This window comes from Dermacentor albipictus, chromosome 1 (genome assembly GCF_038994185.2).
Source record: "Dermacentor albipictus isolate Rhodes 1998 colony chromosome 1, USDA_Dalb.pri_finalv2, whole genome shotgun sequence".
In the NCBI taxonomy this organism is placed as follows: domain Eukaryota; kingdom Metazoa; phylum Arthropoda; class Arachnida; order Ixodida; family Ixodidae; genus Dermacentor; species Dermacentor albipictus.
The window spans coordinates 491136248-491158685 of NC_091821.1; the positions used below are offsets into that span (position 1 = coordinate 491136248).

Consider the following 22438-nt stretch of genomic DNA (forward strand, 5'->3'; position numbering starts at 1 on the left):
TTTAGCCAGTCCAGCGACTTCAGTGCCCCTTTCGAACAAGTTGGTCTAGATATCCTGAGCCTCTTCCCACGATTCTCTAACGGCAATCATTAGATTATTCTATGTGTAGACCACCTGACCCGTTATAGTGAGACGGCAGCGCTGCCATCGGCAACAGCAGCAGAAGTCTCTCTTTTCCTATTATAATCCTTCTCTGACATGGGCCTCCTCGCAATATAATCAGCGATTGTGGGAGAAAATTTACCGCAGACGTTGTTGAACAGACCCTTCGTATGTGTTCAGCTAGCCTCCGGCATTGGAACCGTACTATCCACAAAGTAATGGTGTGGTTGAACGTACAAACAGAACGCTTGCGAACATGCTATCAATGTATGTCGATTCCGCACAGAAGAACTGGGACAGTGTCTTGCCTTTTGTCACCTATACATTCAGCACCCAAGACACGAGACTACGGGTTACTGCGTTTTTTATTCTTTACGCTCGTCCGCCTCGCTATACGCTCGACACCATATTTCCTTACTTCGCTCATGATAATGACTCTATAACCAAGATCCCCTGTCGAGCAGAAGAAGCGCAACGCCTAGCTGGGCTACGCACTCTGGCTTCGCAAGACCGATCAAAGATCCGCTACGATGGCCGTCGCCTACATGTACATTTCGATCCTGGTGACATTGTGTAGCTCTGAACGCCATTACAGAAGCGCGGCTTCTGCCAGAAGTTCTTGCCGCACTATGCTGGACCTTACGTTATAGTCGAACGCGTCAACGAAGTCAACTATCGCATTGCACGCCTCACAAACAGTGTACGACACTCCCCCAAAACCGAAGTCACGCACGTTGCCCACCTGAAGGCTTACAATCCACGTGCGACTGACTGACTTGCCCGGCGGGCTTCGTCTGCCAACGAGGAAATGTAACGAGCTCTCGTAACAAATGGCAGAAAGAGAGGTAATGACAAAAAGCCGGAGCGTGGAGAAAGAGGACGACGACATTCTGCGGGCTGCCTTTTGACCACTCCCGTAATAAACGCCAACCGCTTCCCTGCACCTGCCTTGCATTTAAAAAAAAAACGGTTCGCGCGTAACCATATAAACTGCTACTGCCTTGTCTCAATTTGTACCTTTCAAGTGCTCGGTATTGCGCAGTATGGCTTATGTTAAGCGGAGAGGCTGGGATGAATCCTTGCCCATCGACGCCTACACAGTCATCTAGTATCGAGCTCTCTGAGCAATATGACATGGCACAGTTAACACGCTCGAATAAGTAAACCTGGCTGTAATAAAGAAGCGCCTTCTTCTTGAAGTGGTAATGGAGGCAAAGATTCGCGCAGCAATATCGCCAGCACCTATATGCTATGTTGCTTGGTATACGGAACGTAATGACTCACGACCTGGCGAAATTACAGAAATCAGTAAATAATCGAGTGCGTGCCGTAGAATCCCGCGTGTCAGCATTGTAACCATGGCGCACACCAACCGACTCTGCCGCAACAACATTTGGTTCTTTACAATCTCACACTACGGCACTTGAGGCTTGTACAGGAGTGGTTGAGTCCGGATTACCAACTCCGCGCAGGTTGGAGCCACGTCTCAGTGCGTTGAAATCATCAAACCTTGCCGTCGACGGTAGCTCTCCTTGAAATCAGGTACACTCCAATGTACGTACGCTCTTCTGGCCCATTTCAAAATTATTGCAAAATACGATTATTTAGAAAATTTGTTTATGCGTAAGAATATGATCTTGCGTGGCGTCACTGAAGACAAGAAAGAAAATAACGTACTACTTAAAAACAGGATCCCTATGTTTTTCTCTCAAAAGCTAAACATTGCTTCTCCTTCAATGAACGGTTACACAAAATCGGCACAACGGGAGATGAGCGCCCACTTCCTCTCATCATGTAGTTACGAGGTGTTCGAATCAAAATCGACAAAAAGGAGGACACCTCGAAACTAAAGGGCTGATCTCTTCAAATTTCTCAGGAAGTTTCTATTTAAGTGCGCTCTCTGCGTGAGCAGCTCTGGAATGCTGCTACGCCATTTCGAAGGAATGCTGCCATTGTAAAGCTCCTGTGGGAACACGTTTTTATTGGCGGTATTCGTTACCACTGGGGTGAATCATCTAACCACCTTGTTAATGATAACAGCGAACCTACGTGACTACCCCGTTCGTCAACTGAACAGCGTACTTAATCTAGCTGCTGGAAGCATAGCAAGCAAACTCCTTGATTTTCTGCCACCAACGATCTTGTCTTTTCCGCATATGCTCGTCATAACAGACTTGACTACAGGAAGGTATACTAGACGCAGGATTTGCACCTTCTGGTTATGGCACTGTGCGTTCCTTTTAAAAAAATGGCGGAGGACGTGGCATCGCTTTATTGCAGTCGAACTTGAGCTTCTCTGCAATTTCTAGGCCTTCTAACATTGAAGTTTTGTGTTGCAAACTTTACTTGCCCAAGCCAACTTTCATAATCTCGGTCTCCTACCGTGCTCCTACTTTTTCCGTATACAGTCTAAATGTGCTCTATGAATTTGCGTACAAACACACTTCCACATTTCAAATCCTATAATTGTGGGAGACTTTAATGGAACTAGGTGTTGATTGGAATATACACGCCTTTTCTGAACATGCCGTCTTTCTAGCACGTGAACTGAATTGCCTCTCGTTGTCCTGTGACCTTACCCGAATTGTGCAATGTCCCTCAAGGTAGAGTTCTCTCTTTAACCTTGAATGTGTAAGTTGAACCCCTAAAAATAATTATTCTCACTACGAAATAATTTGTGAAATTTCAGGCCAGAAGCCTGTATTATTTTCACATCCTTTTCCGGTTTCTAAATCGCGCATTCTGTTCACGATATTTTATGACATTCATCATCCACACGGGACGTCTGTTCTCGACAATTTCAATTTTTACTTGAATAAGTTCAGCAACTTCAACCACAATTGTGACGTCGATACCCTCGTCTGCAATTTTGAATGCATTATTAACACATCTTCCGTGCTTTGTTCCCCCGAAAGGAAAAAAAATATTGCCGTACCATGGATGAATAGACAAACTACAGAAATCAAGCAGGATAAGAAGACTACAACGCTATAAAACACCAGCTAATCCTGAAAGTTTCGAGTAATTTAATCCAATAAAAGAAGTGCTTCGCCTCATATCGAACATAGTCAAAAATGTCTGCCTTGAACTGCAACTTCCGAACTTCCTAAAGAAAACGCGTGCAAATTATGGCAGTCTAGCGGACCTGCTATGTACTTTTTCATCTTATTTTACAATATATTATGAAGCAGCCAATGACAGAACATGAATTTCTCATGCTTTCATTAGACATTTCCACTCTGTAATCGCTACTGACAACACAACCATACCCTCGTTAGACGTTTTGTTTTCTAGCTTCATTGCTAACGTCACAATATCAGCAGAACGCGTACAGAACCTCGTTCTTGAATCAGACACCGCATGATGGTCTGGCCCCGATAATATTCCAATCTCCTTCTAAGGGCAATATTGTTCATTGACTGCTAAATACTTAACAAATTTTTTTGTAAATCTTTGTCGAGAGGTGTTGTACCTCCTGCTAGGAAACTAGCGAACGTTCTGCCTCTATATATATTTTAGGACAAGTCAAACTACTTGATTTTCAGGGCATATCCTGCAGAGGCAGAGACTAAAGGCTGAAACAGCCTGACTGTGTTCTACCCCCGTTCAGTTCACACAGCATTTATGCGAAAAGTGATGTATACAATAAGGTGCACATTAAATAAAAATTGGAGCTCCACTCAATGTACAGCCGAAGAAGAAAGAAAGTTACTTCTAATACATCAGATAACAAGTGTGAGATGCCTACATATGCGTACACGTATACAAAAAAGTCACACAGGATTCATGTGTCAGATAGCTAGTAGGCCGTTTTATCATGTTACAGATATGTAGAGAACAATTATGTACCAGTACACTGTGCGTACAGAACAGAAAAAAGGAGAAACTCAGAAAAGCTATGAATAAAGTAGAAATTAATGTAAAACAGTCTACAATACACAGGCTGTTGTGACAAGAAACGTTTTGTACATTCTTTTAAGTTTACCAGGGCTATCTGTCCAATTTATTATGTATTTCTGTTTATTTAAAATGTGTATAGCTTGATATGTTAACGATTGTTTCCCATAATTTATCGTAATCTTCGGAAGCCTCTCCTATGCTGCCTATAGCCGTACTGATGTCCAAATACCATATCAATGTGAAGCATACACTCAGCCGCTACAAGTCGATTCCGCTAACGTCCCAATCTTGCATAATGCTTTATCACATTGTGCATGAGCACATAATAGAATTTACAGAATCTAACAAGCAAATAAATAGTCTTCAACGTAGTTTTCGCCATAGGCCTAGCACCGTAACTCGACAAAATTCACACATGACGTTTATTTACAAATAAACTTAGGCAATCAGATTGGCCTAGTCTTTATAGATTTTTCGAAAGAGCTTGACAGAGTGCTCTATTTTAAATTCTTGTTCAAAGTCAAGGCAATTCTGAATAAAGAAAACCTAATTAAATCGATAGGCGACTTCCTTTCAAACTACTCGCAGTTCGTAAGTTATAATTCGGCAGAATCTAACACTATGGCAGTTTCATCCGGCGTCCCCATGACTGACTTTTAGGTCCTCTCTTATTCCTTACCAATACCGAGTGTTTCAGCGAACACATTTAATTTTTTTTTAATTGCTTCTGGCGAATACCACAATTCTGCTCCATGAGCTAGTCTATTCAAAGAGGCGGACATTACTCGCACAAAAAATTTAAATAGATAATCCAATAATTCACGAATACTCACCAATCGTTTGTTTACTAATTACCTTGTGGTATATATTGGTATTTACAAATTCTATCCGGGGAGTTTGCAAGGCGGACACAGTTGGAACGCATTCTCAGGATGAAACCAGTTTCGAGATATTAATTGTCAAACTTTGCAAATGAACGCATTGGCGTTGCAGTTACTGTTGTGCTTCAATGCATAAAACGACGTTTTGTTAAGAAAGTAAATGGAACGACAGTGCATCTTTACCTTAAGTATGACGGCCCATATCTCGTAAATGATGTCATCCACACAGTTCTTTTCACGTGGATATGTCTTGCAGTCTCACCAGCTAGAATTAGAGAATTGCAATATGTGCCATGAGGTATTACGTAAAAACCTAATCAGTTTTTGTTAATTAGTTGATTATGCATTACAATTTTGTTGCTGCTAATGTTCGCTTCAACGAGTAGACCAGCTCACTGACTATAATTGTGCAATCTGCAACAGGCAATGTAAAAAATTTTAAAAATGTTCGCGGAAACACCCTGCATAAACACCACAAGAAATTTACCCTATAAACTTCGACTCTACGCTTACAGTTGCGTCCTTTACGACTCTATTGAAATGAGCAGGAACACCTGCGCCCTAAAAGTTGTTTCGTCATGTATTACGCTTAGTAAAAACGAACTTCGTAAAAACACTAACTTCTCTAAAATGTTCTAATTTCATCTATAAACAGGACTATACCGTAGTTTCATGAATATTTGGGGCTGACCCTTAAACAGCGTATCCAGCTGTACATAACTAGGTGTTGCCTTCATAAGCACTTCATGTTGCCTTACTATGATGACATTAGCTAACAAAGTACTAAAATGCTAGTATGTGTGAAGCATAGAAAGGCATCTGCACCAAAAAAGACAGCTTCTACTACTGAAATCACTAACCTGGTCCGTACAACTACATCATCATTATCCCAATTATTATTATCATCATCACCATCAGCCTGTTTTATGTCCACTGCAGGTCGAAAGCCTCTCCCTGCGATCTCCAATTACCCTTGTCCTGCGACAACCAATTCCAACTAGCGTCCGCGAATTTCCTAATTACTTCGCTCCACCTAGTCTTCTGTCGTCCTCGATTGCGTTTCCTTTCTCTTGGTACCCAATCTGTAACCCTAATGGTGCAATGGATATCTAACCTGCGCATTACATGACCTGCCAAGCTCCATGTTTTCTTTTGACGTCAATCAGAATATCGTCTATACCCGTTTGCTCTCTGATCCAAACCGCTCTCTTTCTGTGTCTTAACGTTATACCTAGCAATCTTCGTCCCATCGCTCTTTGCGCGGTCCTTAACTTGTTCACAAGCATCTTTGTCAGTCTCCGATTCTCTGCCCCATATGTCAGCCCTGGTAAAATGCACTGATTGTACGCCTTCCTTTTCAATGATAATCATAAGCTTCCAGTCAGGAGCTGACAATGTCTGCCGTATGAGGTCCAACCCATTTTTATTCTTCTGTGAATTTCCTTCTCATGGTCAGGATTCCCTGTGAATAATTGATCTAGGGAAACGTTACTCCTTCACAGATTGCGATCCTGAACTCTTGTTCCTTTGTCAGGTTGTTGATTATCTTTGTCTTCTGCATATTAATCATCAATCCCTCACTTACACTCTCTCTGTTAAGGTCCTCATTCATTTTTTGTAACTCGTCTGCGTTGTTGCTCAATAGAACAATGTCATCGGCAAACCGAAGGTTGCTGAGATATTCGCCGTCTATCCTTACTCATAAGCCTTCCCAGTTCAATATCTGGAATGCGTCTTCAAAGCACGCAGTGAAGAGCATTGGTGAGATTATGTGTCCCTGTCTGACCCTTTTTTTATATGTATCTTCATACTTTTCTTCTGTACAATTAAGGTAGCTGTAGACGCTCTGTAGATATTTTCCAGGGTATTTACGTATGTGTTCTGTACTCCTTGATTACGTAATGTTTCTACGACTGCTGGTATCTCTACTGAATCAAATGCCATTTCGTAATCTATGAAAGCCATATAGAGATGCTTATTTTATTCTGCGGATTTCTCGATAACCTGATTAATGACGTGGACGTGATCCATTGTAGAGCATCCCTTCCTGAAGCCAGCCTGTTCCCTTAGTTGATTAAAGTCCAGTGTTCTATTCTATTGGAGATTATTTTGGTAAATATTTTATATGATACTGGAAGTAAGCTAATGGGCATATAATTTTTCAATTGTTTAACGTCTCCTTTATTGTAGATTAGTATAATGTTCGCATTCCTGCAATTTTCAGGGACCCATGCAGTCGATAGACAATTCGTATAAAGAACTGCCACTTTTCCAAGCATTATGTCTCCTTCATCTTTGATTAAATCGACTGTTATTTCATCTTCTCCTGCCGCTGTTCCTCGTTTCATGTCGTGCAAGGCCCTTCTGACCTGATCGCTAGTTGTGGGAGGAGTTTCTGTATCCTGTTCATTACTGTTCCCAATTGAGGTATCCTGACTCCTTTGGGCTCTGTACAGGTCAGTATAGAATTCTTCCGCTGCTATTACTATATCTTCGAGATTGCTGGTGATATTACCCTGCTTATCTTTTAGTGCATGCATCATGGTTTGTCCTATGCCAAGTTTCTTTCTCATTGATTTCAGGCTGCGTCCATTTTTTACGGCTTCTTCGGTTTTTCTCATGTTATAGCCTTCGAATATCACTTATTTTCACCTTGTTGATCAGTTTTGACAATTCCGCGAATTCTCTCTTACCTCTTGAGTTGAACACTTTCATTTTTTGTCGTTTCTTTATTAGGTCCTTTGTTACTTGTGACAGCTTGCCTACTGGTTGCCTTGGTGCCTTGCCTCCCAGTTCAGTTGCTGCCTCTGAAGCCAGCCTAGTTACGTTTTCATTCATTACGTTTATTTGATCATCTGTCTGTTCTAAGGCTGCATATTTGTTTGCATGTACCAGCCTGAATTTGTCTGCTTTAACCCTTACTGCCTCTTGGTTGACCTGCCGCTTATTGACCAATTTTGCTCTTTCTCTCTTCAAATTAAGGTGAGTCCTACTCCTCACTAACCTATGATCACTGCTCTTAACCCTACCTATCAATTCTAAATCCTGCATTATACAGGGATCAGCAGAAAGCATGAAGTCACTTTCATTTCACCATTAGGGCTTTTCTATGTCCACTTTAAGTTGCTACGCTTCCTGGAAAAGGTGTTCATTGTTCGAAGCTTATTCCTTTCTGCAAATTCTACCAGCATCTCTCCTCTGGCGTTCCTAGAATCGACGCCGTAGTTGCCAATTGCTTGTTCATCAGCCTGCTTTTTCTCCACTTTTGCATTGAAGACGCCCATTGCTACGGTATATTGAGTTTGCACTTTTCTCATCGCGAAGGCAACCTCGTCGTAAAGCTGATCTACTTCCTCATCATCGTGAGTTGATGTTGGAGCGTAGGCTTTTACTACATTTAATATATACCTCTTGTTAAGTTTGATTGCGACTACAGCTGCCCTCTCATTGTTGCTGTAGAATATGTCAATGTTGCCCGCTATGTCCTTATGGATAAGGAATCCCACCCCGTATTGCTTCTTATCTAGCAGACCTCTATAACAGAGGGCATGTCCCTTATTTAGCAATGTACAAGCATCACCAGTTCTTCTAACTCTAAGGCCGATGATACTACAATATCCCAAAATTGCTGGTTCCTGCACCTCCAATTCGGTATCAAACAGTTTAAGGTGGTACAAAAAAGCTTTGCGCTCTATATGTTGCAGATATGATAGGTACTTTTCCGCGTCATCTGCCCTTCCTTCATTTAACTTATCACCACTCTCCGTGCCATGAAATCGGTTCACTGTAATATATATACAATAACATTAACTCTTCATGTCGGCTGTCAGATAGCGAATACTTATTTTTTACTAAACAGCCTTCAACCTCCAGTTATCATGAACTCAACATGAAACCGGCTTTCGCTCACACTGGCACATTTATATACAGTTTTTTTTCCCCCACGTACATGACCTTGGAATTCTTTACCTGGCAATATCTGTTCCCTCCAATCGAACGAATTTTTACCGTAATAGCTTGTAATGCAGCGTAATACCATTTGCCAATTCTTTGTATAAGTTCTCACTGGGTTTCTATCAACATTCTTACTTTCACTAGTACTTTAGACTTGTACACACTCTAGGAACAGCCCTTCCTCGAATGCAGTATGTTAAAAAAAATCTTCAAATACAGAAATATACAACGACACTTTCAACAAAAACATTTGCGATGAAGTTGGTAAATAGGAGGGTATACATATTAGTAAATTGATAGGTTTGTGTTTTCTTGCATATCATATCCGCCTTGGGAGATAATTTATTTGTAGTGTCACAATCGGAGTAACTTCGTCGGGCATTTCTTAAATGGTCCGCAGTAAAAACAGACACACACTATAAACACAACCTACATTGTGGCAAGGTAAGCTGCCTCATTGCACCTAGCATGTTTTGGAGTGAGCATTTACTTACATGTGTGTCGGGGCAGACATCATCGTAATTTTTATTGTAAGATGAGTCGTTTGAAAACGTAATCGATATCCGTACCTGCGATTAAGGAAAAAGGTATTATGAAACCAATTTCCCGCAAGGCTTTTAGAAAATACTTTTGTTCACAAAAAGTTCTCACCCTGAATATTATGTTACACTCAGTAGGGTAATTCTCGCCTAAGATAAACTCTCGTCTATAGTAATTATTAGGATACCAATTGAATGAATAATTGAATATTTTTAATCCACAATACGGTCCAGGGAAATGGGTTAGGTGCTGGTGCTGCAATAGAATAGCGCATTTGCACCGTGAAGATATAGAACTGCTAGGTTGCTAGACCAGCAACCTAGCATTATTTTTATAAAATAGGCTGAAGCTTATTCCTCATCTTCATTATTTATTTTCCCTTAAAGGCAGTACATAAGGGGTGGGGGTGGCAGCAGGAAACATTACAGGGCGTGGTATTACATAAAAGATAACAGTGCACAAGAAATAAAGACCGAAATAAAGACCAACTATATATATATATATATATATATATATATATATATATATATATATATATCATCCTGGCCAAAAATATATATATAAATATATATATATATATATATATATATAAATATATATATATATATAAATATATATATATATATATATATATATATATATATATATATATATATATATATATATATATATATATATATATATATATATATATATATATATATATATATATATATCATCCTGGCCAAAAAGAAGCTGCATTTCGCGCGAATTTCAGCAGTAGCATGTGCATAAGATACATTGTGGTTGTTGAGTATTTAGTAAATGCTGCCACAATCATTCTGCCTTTGCGTCTACTGAAGACGGTTCAAAATGAAAAGTATTTTATATTGCGATTATATGGAGACTCCAAATGAAATTTCGCCCTCGTAATCACCGACGGCATAGCATGTGTGACATGCTGTATATACCGGCTATATTGCACAGTCACGTCATCCTTCACTTAAGTTGTTCATAGCAGGTCTCAAATTCTTGGCAAACTTATTCCTCAACACTTTTAGAATGACATTCCACAAACAACAAGAAGAAAGGGGGTTAACCGAGGGGCCCGATTTTTATTAGTCATATCATGCATTTCATAATACTTCCGCGCGACCAGGCGGCCGCTTCCACAGTACGAGGGAATTAGTGTGGGCGCAACACATGCCTGACTTTACAACTTCAGCTTCCACACATATCATCATCTATTGTACATCTTTTTTATCTGTATATATCATCTCCAGCATCTCAGCTTGATTCTCGTGGTAGTAGCATGAGCTTGGTTGGGATAAACCGGTTCCTTACAATATTTAAGTCTAAGAAGACCAAATATGTGGGCCACGTCTCTCATCTGGTATTCGTCTTTTGACTGGTTTATATCTCACGATCTAAGATAAAAGGCATGCGCTTTCAGTGTTTCCTTTCATGACGCTTGTTTGTGGAATATCAGAGCAAGCCAACAAATACTGACACCAAGGACAGCATAGGGGAAATTACCTGTGCTTTAATGAATGAAATAAACGAACGATAAATAAATGGAAATTAAAGTGGATGAAGAAACAACTTGCCGCAGGTGGGAACCGAACCCACAACCTTCGCTATTCGGGGGATTCCACGTCCGCCGCCAAGGTCTGTGAGTGGTGGCGCTGGCTAACACTCCAAGGGTTCTACTAGGACACATAAACACCCAAGAGAGTGGATGGGAAAACGATGACGCGGTAGCTCAATTGGTAGAGCATCGCACGCGAAATGAGAAGGTTGTGGGTTCGGTTCCCACCTGCGGCAAGTTGTTTTTTCATCCACTTTAATTTCCATTTATTTATCGTTCGTTTATTTCATTCATTAAAGCACAAGTGATTTCCCCTTTGTTGTCCTTGGTGTCATTGTTTGTTGGCTTGCTCTGATATTCCATAAACAAGCGTCATGAAAGGAAACACCGAAAGCGCATGCCTTTTATCTTAGATCGTGAGATATAAACCCGTCAAAAGACGAATACCAGATGAGAGAGGTGGCCCACATATTTGGTCTTCTTAGACTTAAATATTGTAAGGAACCGGTTCATCCCAACCAAGCTCATGCTACTACCACGAGAATCAAGCTGAAATGCTGGAGATGATATATACAGATGAAAAAGATGTACAATAGATGGTGATATGTGTGGAAGCTGAAGTTGTAAAGTCAGGCATGTGTTGCGCCCACACTAATTCCCTCGTACTGTGGAAGCGGCCGCCTGGTCGCGCGGAAGTATTATGAAATGCGTTGAATATATGGTTTTAAGCGAGAGACATGCACTATCTATGTCCCACGGCAACGGTAATCGGAGGGCGTTCCAAGAGGGTGAGACGCGGTAATTGACAGGTGATGTCAGCTCAAAGACCGTGTAGGGTCCAATGAACCGCGGGAGAATTTTTTCGCATACGCCGGAAACGCGCACAGGCGTCCAAAGATGAACTTCGTCGCCAGGAGAAAAAGTGGGCGTGGTGGGTCGAGTCGTAACAAAACTTGCTAGCCTCCTGGGAGACAGCGCTTTAAGATGGGCGATGTGACAACAGTATGCATGACGAGACAGAAACTTTTCCGAGGGAGGAGCTTCTGAGGGTAAAGGAGTCAAAGGAACGATACATCAAGAACGAAACTTGGTGAACGGCCATAGACAAGAAAAAAGGTGAAAAGCCGGTGGTACGTTGCGAAGCCGTATTATAGGCGAATGTCACGAACCGCAAGATTACATCCCTGTTCGTGTGGTTGGGGCGGATGTACATCGCAGTCATATCGGAGAGAGTACGATGAAAACCCTCCCTAAAGCCGCTGGTCTGCAGATGGTCAATGGAAGTCGTCTTGTGAATTGTGTTAGAGGCGCGCAGAACTTCGGTAAGAATAGAAGAGAGGAAGACCCTGCTGCGGTCGCTGACAAGAACGCCCGGAGCGCCATGGCGTAGGAAAATGTGGTGCAGAAAGAAACCGACGACTTCAGCAGCAGTTCGAGATGGTAGAGATGCTTTCTCTGCGTAGCGTGTTAGGTGCTCTGCGGCCGTTACAATCCAGCGATTGCCATCTGAGGTCGTGGGAAGAGGACCTCAGACGGGAAGAGGGCAAGTCTCTTCCAACTACTTCAAAAGGCGAAGCAGGACAAGACAGAGGTTGTAAAGACCCAAAAGGAGCTGTTGTCGGTCGTTTGCGGCTTTCACAGGGAACGCGGGATGCAACCAACTTCGCAACGGCTAAAGACAGGCCAGACCAGGAGCAGCGACTTCGTATTCTGCCATAAGTCTTGTGGTAGCCTATATGACCGACCGTCGGATGATCGTGAAAGGTTTCGAGCACCTCACGTTGCAGAGAACGTGGTATGACCGGGACCCATTTGTTGCCATAGACGTGATAAATATAGCGATGTAAAGCCTCATTGTACAGCTTGAATTGATTAGGTTGTCGACAAAGTCGGGCGTTCGGAGGGGACAAAGAACCTTCCATGCATTGGAGAATAGTTCAGCAGTATGGGTCGATACGTTGGTGGGAACCAAGGATAGTTGGGATGCCGGGTCTTAGCCAATCGAGGGTTGCGATGGGTAAAGTCGAAGAAGAGGACTCGGGATGTACCGAAGGGACTGGAGCTCCTCAAGTCGCTGGTTATCGCATCCTTTATGGTCGCAGGATTTTGCTTAGCAAGGGAATTGAAGGCGACGGAGTGTATGCCTTTATAGTGTGGCGTATGCGGTCGCTCTGGGACATGGTGGTGTTCACACGCTTGCACAATGCAAGCACATCCTCACTGTATGAGGTGTACGATTTCCCAGCGAATTGGATGCGCTCACCCAGCTTCTTCGTGTCCTCAGTGCGAACAGCTCGGGCACCGAAAATCTGCCGAAGCTGTTGCTTGAACGTCGCCCAGTCAGGAAGATCTGGCTCATGGTTCCAAAAGCAGGTTTTCGCGACAGCGGACAGGTAGAACGGGACATCCCATAATTTCTGGGAACTGTTCCACTTATTGAACTCGTTTACGAAGTCGTCGTTTTAGAGCCAGTTTTCTAGCTCATCCCCGCGTAGACCAGCGAAGACTTGGGGGTCGCGAAGGTGGTGGTCGATGGTCACGACAGAAGGGGAAGGCTGCAGAGGAGCAGCAGCATCGGACGTGCCTGGATTCGATGAAGCGACCATGGCCGGTAATGTTATGTGACGACCCGAGTGGAGCTCCGTTGTGTACGTGTGAGAGGTCTTGGGGAAGGAAAAGCGCCTACATTACTTCCAAGGAATCTCTTTATCCCAGCCGGGCTCGTGCTACTACCACGACGATCAAGCTGAGCTACTAGTGATAATATATACTGATGAAGAAGATGTAAAATGGATGACTATATGAGGAGATGATAAAATTGAAGGTCAGGCATGTGTTGCGCTCAAAATATGAGAAATGCAAAACAACAGAAGAACTCAAACATGAAAATGGTGTAATTTTAATGAAGCAACTGTGCACTACTTCCGGGATTGGCCCAGGCGATAGATTTGAGACATACTGGACACAGAAAAGTGCTGGTAGAGTTGCTAGGACGTTGGCTTCAATTGATAAACAAATTATATTGACCGATGGCAGGATTCAGACAGAGGACTCTTAGCACAACAGTTCATTTTTACAGGGTCAGCTTACGTTTAATTCAATTCATACTGCCACTACAGGTACGATTGTTTCACCCTTATGGTGAAACTGCGGCATTTTTTATATGAAACACAGCGCCTCAGCAATTGGGGTGCATTTTTCACATAACATCAGGTATGTGTCAGATTGAACGCCAGGGCAGGAGTTCCCGAGAACGTTGTTGACAAATGACAGGAACGTTCAGTGGCGTAGCTAGGTCACCTGGCACACGGGGCCCATAGGTCTTCTGTCACCCCCCCCCCCCCCTTATGTAGTCGAGGAAGGTGAAGATACCGACAATTTCCGGGTTTCGGCACCAGTACAGCCACCTTAGATACCGCGCACGTTCCCCGGGTCCCCCTCTCCTTCGCTTTCTTTCCCAGAGATCGCGAATGCAGCAAATATACACGCTGTTTTTCCTGCGCCAATTAACACAGGGTGCTGCACTGATAACGTGTGATAAGCCCATGGGCACATCTTCTGTCAGACTGTAAGGCTTGGCAGCCAATACAAATGCGGCATCGTGGAAAATATGACTCACTTGACAAGTAACAAAAAATATCTTTATAATAAAGTTTTAATTACCAATTTTAGCGGCAATATTGCATTTGCAAAATTGAAGCCCGACATTCACATCTTGCCCAACAAAAACTTCATAAAAATGGTCGTAGGTACTATGGTACGCAGCATTTTGTCTGTGGGCAGCCCTGAACGAAAACGTTAATTAAATTGTTTGTCAGTGACGCTGATGTCCCCACCCTATTAGAAAACGCTAACTGCCTCACCGCTGCGCGGGCGCCAATGCTATGACAATTACGAGTTCTCTTCATTCTGATCAATAAAGGCTTGTTTTCATTTGCTGCTATACGGAGAAACGTGATTATCCGAGCTGCGGTACCAGCGCAGAATAGAGCACGCGTCGCGTCGATTCTTGGCGTCACCATAATAAAAGAAAGAAAAAGCCGCGGTGAAGCCCGTGCCAGCGAAAGCTTGCACTGCTATTGCTCTGCACTCGTAATGGAGAGGATTAAGGGATCAACGCCACTGGTTCAATATTTCATATTTTTTTCGCTGCTGCCATATACTGGGTGCCGCCCGCTATGCCAAAGTACTGTAGGTTGTAGCACCCAAAACGTTTTGTTGAGTTAATAATATGACTTTGAGTCCTTAATTCTCGAATTGAAGTGCTTCCTCTATAAGTACTAATTACGGGATTATTAAGGATATGGTTATTACTTATCTGCCGTATTTTTCGCGTTACCGAGTTCCTAGTAATCACAAAAAGACATAACTTCACAGAATTTCGATCGGGAAATATCCTTACAAAATTCGCCTTTTTTTTAATATAAAATTCTGTGCAGCTGATACAGACACTGTACTTGTGACATGAAGTCACACAACAACAGTTTTCTGAAACTTTCGAGGGTAAGAAGGAAAGCGTGAAACATAACGGCAGGTTTCGCAGCTGCTTCTCGGAGCGAGCGGGAGAGGGGAAGTAAAAGTGAGCCGGACATCGCGGCGGGCCCGCGCCTACAGCCTGTCGAGTCATACGCCGCCAAACTCTTCGGCCGAACCGAGTCTGAAAACGATCCAGAGAATCCCATTCGCGACTTTTGACGGCCCCACTTATGCAACGTCGCTCTCAACGAACGCTTCGCCGTAAACGCGAGCGCCGGGCGCGCTGGTTGAACGCCCTCTTGCTGCTGTGTTCGTCTTCGCTGCACGTTCTGAACGGAAGAGGGACCCAAGTGCCCCAATGCCTTACAACGCCTCAGTGTATGTTTAGCTACTTCTGCTCCCAGCATGAACGCACAGCATGAGCGTACCCCACATGAAACGTTCCGCTAAGGCAAATAGTTTAGCGACCATTTCGCGAAATAAATTCTTTAATTAAATTAAATTTCGTGGAGTGTTCATAGAGATGCAGCCGACAATTCTGCGGGGCAACGCGTCGGGTGCATGAGCTCGGGCTACTGGATACCGGAGCATTCTTTACAATTTGCGCCCAGTCAAGCCGGCGGAAAGAGGGGTGTCTTCAGGCGTATATGACACCCCCCCCCCCTCCCTCCACTGGCCCCTTGCACCCGGGGCCCACGGCCCCCCGGCCCCCCATGTTGCTACGCCACTGGGAACGTTGCATGAGCATTACATGAAATCAAGTGAAGTTTTGAGTGATATTGAGTCAGTTAATTCGTTGGTGTAAGAATGCACAAAGTTATTCGTTTTGAGCTTGCCCATCAGCCTTGCGTCATCACGTCGGATGACTATGTCAGTCTTCGGCACGCTCCATTAAACTGCCTGTATATTTGTATATAAGTGCTACAAAAAAAATCACCCGAATTTCACGATACTCCCTAATGTGAAATTTGAGCGCAGCTCTATATGTGCCTTCACTTGGCGATATAATGAGGCAAGGACTTTGAGAGAGACATGTATTTGCGTACTTGTTACGGACCACTCTTTATTTTCACACATACTCTTTCTTCAAGAAACACCCTCTATTTTTTATTATGATTACATAGGTACATGGTTTATATAAGGAAGAGAACGCTGTGAGTAGCGTGGCTGGCGCGGACAATCAGTCTCTTGCCGCACACTGCAAGCAGAGCGAAGCGTGGGGCGACCGCCTTGCTAATCGGGAGTGCGTAGGCGACGCGTGGGCGCGATCACAGCAGCCGCCGCAGACAGACAGACCTCCGCTCATGCAGTTCTTTCTTTCCATATATGGTATCGGTGAACGCGCTTGCCGGATGCCTTACCGATGGCATCATCGATGAACAGACGACGGCGCGCCACTCTGGAGCCACCTCGTAAAGGTCGTCTCTGCAGAACCCGTCTTGCGCCGCACTATATATTTGTTCTTACGCTTTCGCCACACCCTCTTACTCCGCTTCCTTCCTAGCGCTCTATTCCCTCTCGCCGTCTTTAACCCGGCTGCGTTCCGCGTTCGCTCATTCATCGTTCGCTGCCCTCGTTCGCTCTGTTGCGCTGAAGGAGGACGAGGTAGGTCGACGCTAAACGCATGAACGGGCGCCTAAGAGCTGCTCTCTAATGATGAGCAAGCCATTCTGTGCTTGCACTGCGTCAAACGTGACGGAAACAATGCAGCCACCACATTGGTCAATCATTGACTCGTACTCATCGCAAAGCCAGTGCCAGCAAGGCACAATGCCAATTCCTCGGGAACATGTTCGTCAGAGGGCAATCTGCGGCACTTTAAATTATGGTGACGACAGCAACACACTTTCGTAAATGCATCTAAAGCTTTTTCGCACACACAGCGCACGTTGAACTGAAACTATTGATACAGAAAAGTGTGCTGCCACCTATTCCTGAGCGAGTAGCACACCATACGCGTTATAAATTCTTACTTAGCCTATCCAAACGAGAACAGTATTTTCCGCCAACGGAATGCCATGATCCATCAAAGCGCTCTAAATGTCCTTTTCTAATACCAGGGATTTTAGCAGCTTGAATTTCGCGACAAAGCCACGATATAAAAATCAGTGCTGTAGCATCCTAACGGATACAATGTAGCCTATGTGACTAAGAAATCCACAAGAACGCATTACAAACCAAGAAGTAACATGCGTTCTTTAGGCGCTTGAAAGTGGAGTGGAAGAAGATACGCAGATCCTGCACACTGTGGAAATCGATTCAAGCGCAGTGTTCTGTGCAATTTGTGTACATTGACAGAATTTGGCAGTGATTTTGACGGCCCACGACAGTGATGATATGGTTCTACAAGTTACCTTGCGAGCACCACTTGCGTTTCTCTGAGTAGTACACAGAGCGCACAGTGAAACGAGTTTGTTCCAGACGTATTAGCGTGCCATTGGCCATAGCGTGAGAGAACGTTAGCACTCTTTATTACTAAAATGAGGTGGTGAAAGCTTTTGGAGAAACAGCTGCTGTGACGTGCAGCGCCCGATGGGCCAGCTAGCCACCCGGGCTTCCGTCACGCATCAAGGCCTCCCACTGTTGCAGGGTAGGCACATCGTGGCTAAAGTGCTGATTATGCTTGGCCACCCCTGTGTATTCTCGCTTTCCCTCCGCAGTACTTTAAAAGGTCCCTCACCAGGCCAAGCAGCAAACTTCGGCTACACGTTGGAAATTGTTACGCATCCTCTAGGGAGCGTTCTGACGCAAATACTTTTCAAATCGGCTCATTAATAGCCGAGATAGAAGTATGTCCCTGTTGCCAACCTATGATTTCAGGAGGCCAGCTCCACTGCCAAGCGAGACACTCTTTCCACTTGCGCCGTCCAGCCTCCGTGAGCGAAATTCCTTCCTTGCATTCTCCCATACCACACCTCGAGGACTGCGTCACGCATATGTCATGGGCCCCACCCTTATTTTCTTTTCTCCTCGCCTTTTTTGCGGCCGGGACACTTCCGCTGACGGCGTCGCGCGCGAGCTGTTGTGATTGTCTCGTTTCGCACAGCGCGCGATTTTGCGCGCTGTGCACGAGTACAGCTGACTGGCTGTATAAGTCAGTGCTACACGAATACTGAGGCAGATACAAGTGGATCAGAGAACATGATCCTGCGCTGGAACACGTCTGAAAATGACATATCTTCAGTGTCTGCACGCGGAACTGCACGACGGGAGAACAAGCAGACGGAACGGAAGTACAGCTATCTTTCTGCAGGGAGAAATAAAACAAAAACACGCACACATTCGGTTTGTGAGTTTTATTGTCTAGGCTTTCATTCGTCTATTCGAGCAACATATTACGCAAATAACAAATGTCGCCTCGAAAAATTCTCTAAGTCACGTGCATCAACAAGTGACGTCACAGCACAAACACGCGTACGTAAGTGCAATAGCACGCGCACAGCATCCTCCGGCTTGGGTTGCGGCGGCCGCGAGGAGAAAAAAAAATTAAATGTGGGGGCTTTACGTGTCAAAACCACTTTCTGATTATGATGCACGCCGTAGTGGAGGACTTCGGAAATTTCGACCACCTGGGGTTCTTTAACGTGCACCTAAATCTAAGTACACGGGTACTTTCACCTCCGTCGAAATGCGGCCGCCGTGGCCGAGATTCGATCCCGCGACCTTGTGCTCAGCAGACTAACACCATAGCCACTGAGCAACCATGGCGGGTTGCCAGGAGAAAGACAAACGGCGTTCGATTTGAAATTTCAGACCTTTCCGTAGCGCGTAGCGATGTTATAATACCTATGCAGACATGATCGTTATCGCGCATTGTATGCTCTGCGCTCATCACCTAAAAATGGCGAGACCTGGCGACGGGCCCCTTAACGGGGATTTTCCTCTGCACGCCCTGCGTCAGTCGTCCGCATGGAGAAACTTGCACGCTCTTTATTTGTCATAAACAGTAGAAACGTGTCGTACCGCACCTTTAAATATTGTTACTCTTATTATTTATTTTGCTATTACTTTTATATGAAGATTTCCGTCTACCTTTTAAAAATCCGAAGTTAACCTTACATCATTTTCACTACCTTTCTTTATCCCATGTAACTTGCATGTGCTACACTCGTCTGTATTTGTTTCTTTTTTCTTAGCTATAGCTTTGTGTGAGGTTCTTTTTGTTTGTTTTCGTGTAGAAATCATCTCAATATGCATATTTTGTGTATAATCGCATGACTTTAAAAATATCACCGTGTGTATTCGTTTTCAAACTATGTTCATATTTAGGTATGACTCGCTATTCATATGTGTATAAGCGGGTGATCGACGGTCTGTCAGGCTTTCTGTGCCTTTACGCCGATTCCCTAGGCAACTATATATACTGGTTGTCTCAAATAAATACGTTTCACGTTTCATTAGTAGCAGCAGTATTATTATATTATCATATATGTACAGTTTGTCCCCAACTGTCACCATATCTAGTAGTATTGTTTATTTTAATGTAGAGACCCCAAACGAAGGAGGATTTCTGACGGCGCCCTTCCCCTTCTGCCGCGATCATGCCATGTATACAAGCTGCCACGAGCGCAAAATTGTTATTCACCCGTTTGGTTCATGGCATTGGGTTCACCCACTTTCTGTCTCCCCTGTCCACCTTATATGTCGCTTATGGGGATTTTACGCGTAAGTGCAAATGTAAGCGGTCCAACTACTGCAATTTTTTTGCAAGATGCTCACGCATAATTACAGCCTTCGAAAGGCTGTAATTATGCGTATTGTATTGATGGCCAAAAAATACCACGGATAATTGTGGCAACAGCCAGGGAATTCCAGAGGGTATTGTTGCGACGCCCCCGAAGATCGTTGGAGAGGTCACCCGAGCTAATGCCATATACATTGCACAAGTTCTCAACAGCCCCTTGACGTGGCGTGCAGGAGAGCAGCAGCACTGAAAAATCGAAGGAAGACGCAACGAAAGCTTAATTTTATTGTGCAAATACTGGCGTTGCGACCATTGTGTTTTTGAAATACGACTGCATTTCGGAAAACGTCCGCGAAAGATTTAAGCAAAGGAAAAGCGAATACTCGACTTGAACGCATCGTTAGCTGCCGAATGGGCTCACACTACGAGCTCTCCATGAAGGAAGACCAAGGTGGAGATCAAAGAACAACAGCACCACGTTCATGAACACTACAAACCCTTTTTCTACAGCCTCGCACTGCCCGTCTAGGAAGCTTTAAGCAAAGGTTCCGGCATTTTCCTAGCCTGAAGACTTTCCTGTGACAAAAATTTGCATAGAAAGGCAAGGCTTAAAGACAGTCCTAAAGTGTACGTGATCATGTGTTTCTGACGGCGTACACGTACGAATAAGTAGCGATTGCTGACAAGGCAGATAAGACTTTTAAAGAATGTTATCATCTGCCTGCATGGAAATCACCTGCTGCTACGGTATGTTCTTGTGTCTCGATTAAGGAGGCATATTTCGAAGAAGCTGAGAACCCTGCAATATAGCTGAAAAACGTAGGCACGTTCCTCCGATCAGGCTTGAGAAAACGGCTGCATCAATTAGTATGAATGGAACGGGCGTTGTCATGCTGTTTGGAACTCCCCTTAGATATGTTGTCACAGTAAACAAAGCTCACTAAAGATAAACAGCACTTAGACGGGTTTACTGTCTAAGCAAGTCTACTTTATCAGCTTCTAACTGATATAGCACAACTTCGTTGTTAAGAAGCACGAACAAACCGAAACAGAACACATAGAAACCCCAAGTAAGCACTTGTAATTTCAAGGTATTCTAGGAGCGAAGCCGAAAAAGAAGAAAACAAGGACAAGTGGAATAATACCCGACAAACGCAGTTCTGAAATATCTTTTTTTACTTTTATTTGTTCGCCTCCTCTCTTTACGGCTTAGCTTTTTTTCTTCATTTTTTTTCCTCGTTTGAATAACCAAGTTTCAGTCAGGCGAATGCGGTGTCTAGGTGTTCTGTGGCAGTTTGTTCGTGCTCCTTATCAATGAATTTGTACTAACTAGCCAAGCTATCTACTCTGTTATAGCCCAAACTGTTACTATTTTTTAATATGTAGGTCTTAAGTACCACGTTGACGTGATCGACTTTCTGAAGCGTAAGGCCAGCAAGCTTTCCTGAATTCTGGCCGCATGTGTGAGACTCGCATCATCAGCTACTCCATGACGATCCCTTCAGATGTATTGCGAAGTGCATAGACGCGGGTTGTCAATTTTTGTATCATGGAAGCACATCGGAAGCTTCATTGAATGGCTCAACCGCTGCCCAGAGAATTAATTTTTTTCACCTAAAGAATCATATTGTAACAGATACGAAAGGCACAGACAAGAAGAGAAGAAAGAGAAGACGAAGAGAACGAGGAGTTAGAGAGGCCGGGCTGCGCTACGATCACGCTACCATCATCGTCCTATTCTCCTGTAAATAAAACCATTCCTCCGCAACTCCTCGTAACAGTTGTGGCGGAAGGTGCTGGGTAATCGACACCCGAAGACGGAGGCTGAACCACAAGTTCTTCGACGGAGCCGTCGCCTTGCTGGACTCCCACCGAATTCACCGGAGCTGAACATGTCCCACGACGCAGACGAACAACGGCCCATTCCAACTGCTGCCCCGACAAGTTCTGTTCTGCAACTGAGAGATGCGCGTCCCTTCGCCGGAAGATCGGACGAAGACGTCGAGGAATGGCTCATCCATTATCACCGGGTGAGTGCCGCCAACAGGTGGAACAGCGCTTCTTAGCTTTCTAACGTCATGTTCTTTCTAACGGATACTGCGTTGGTGTGGTTCGACAACCACGAGGAAACATTCACAACATGGGGAAGATTTGCTTCGGAAATCAAAGAGCGATTCGGCGACTCCGCGACGATAAATAAAAGGGCAGAACAGACGCTACTGCAACGTGCGCAAGTACCAGGCGAAACCTGCACGACCTACATTGAGGCAGTAATAAAACTGTGTAGGATGGTGGACTCCGTAATGTCCGAGGAGGACAAAGTCGGGCACATCC

At 44.1% G+C, this 22438-nt stretch overlaps 1 protein-coding gene across 5 annotated transcripts in view; it reads right to left on the reverse strand.

The window, feature by feature from the left end:
* Positions 1-22438, reverse strand: part of LOC135912388 (chymotrypsin B-like) — a 142054-nt gene that overhangs the window by 41786 nt on the left and 77830 nt on the right. For 3 of the 5 annotated variants that reach the window (XM_065444856.1, XM_065444842.1, XM_065444833.1), the window contains one exon: positions 9332-9406. The exons of the other annotated variants lie outside the window; for them this stretch is intronic. In XM_065444856.1, the coding sequence (XP_065300928.1) occupies positions 9332-9406 (75 nt within the window). The remainder of the gene's footprint in view (positions 1-9331; positions 9407-22438) is intronic. 5 annotated transcript variants of the gene reach the window in all.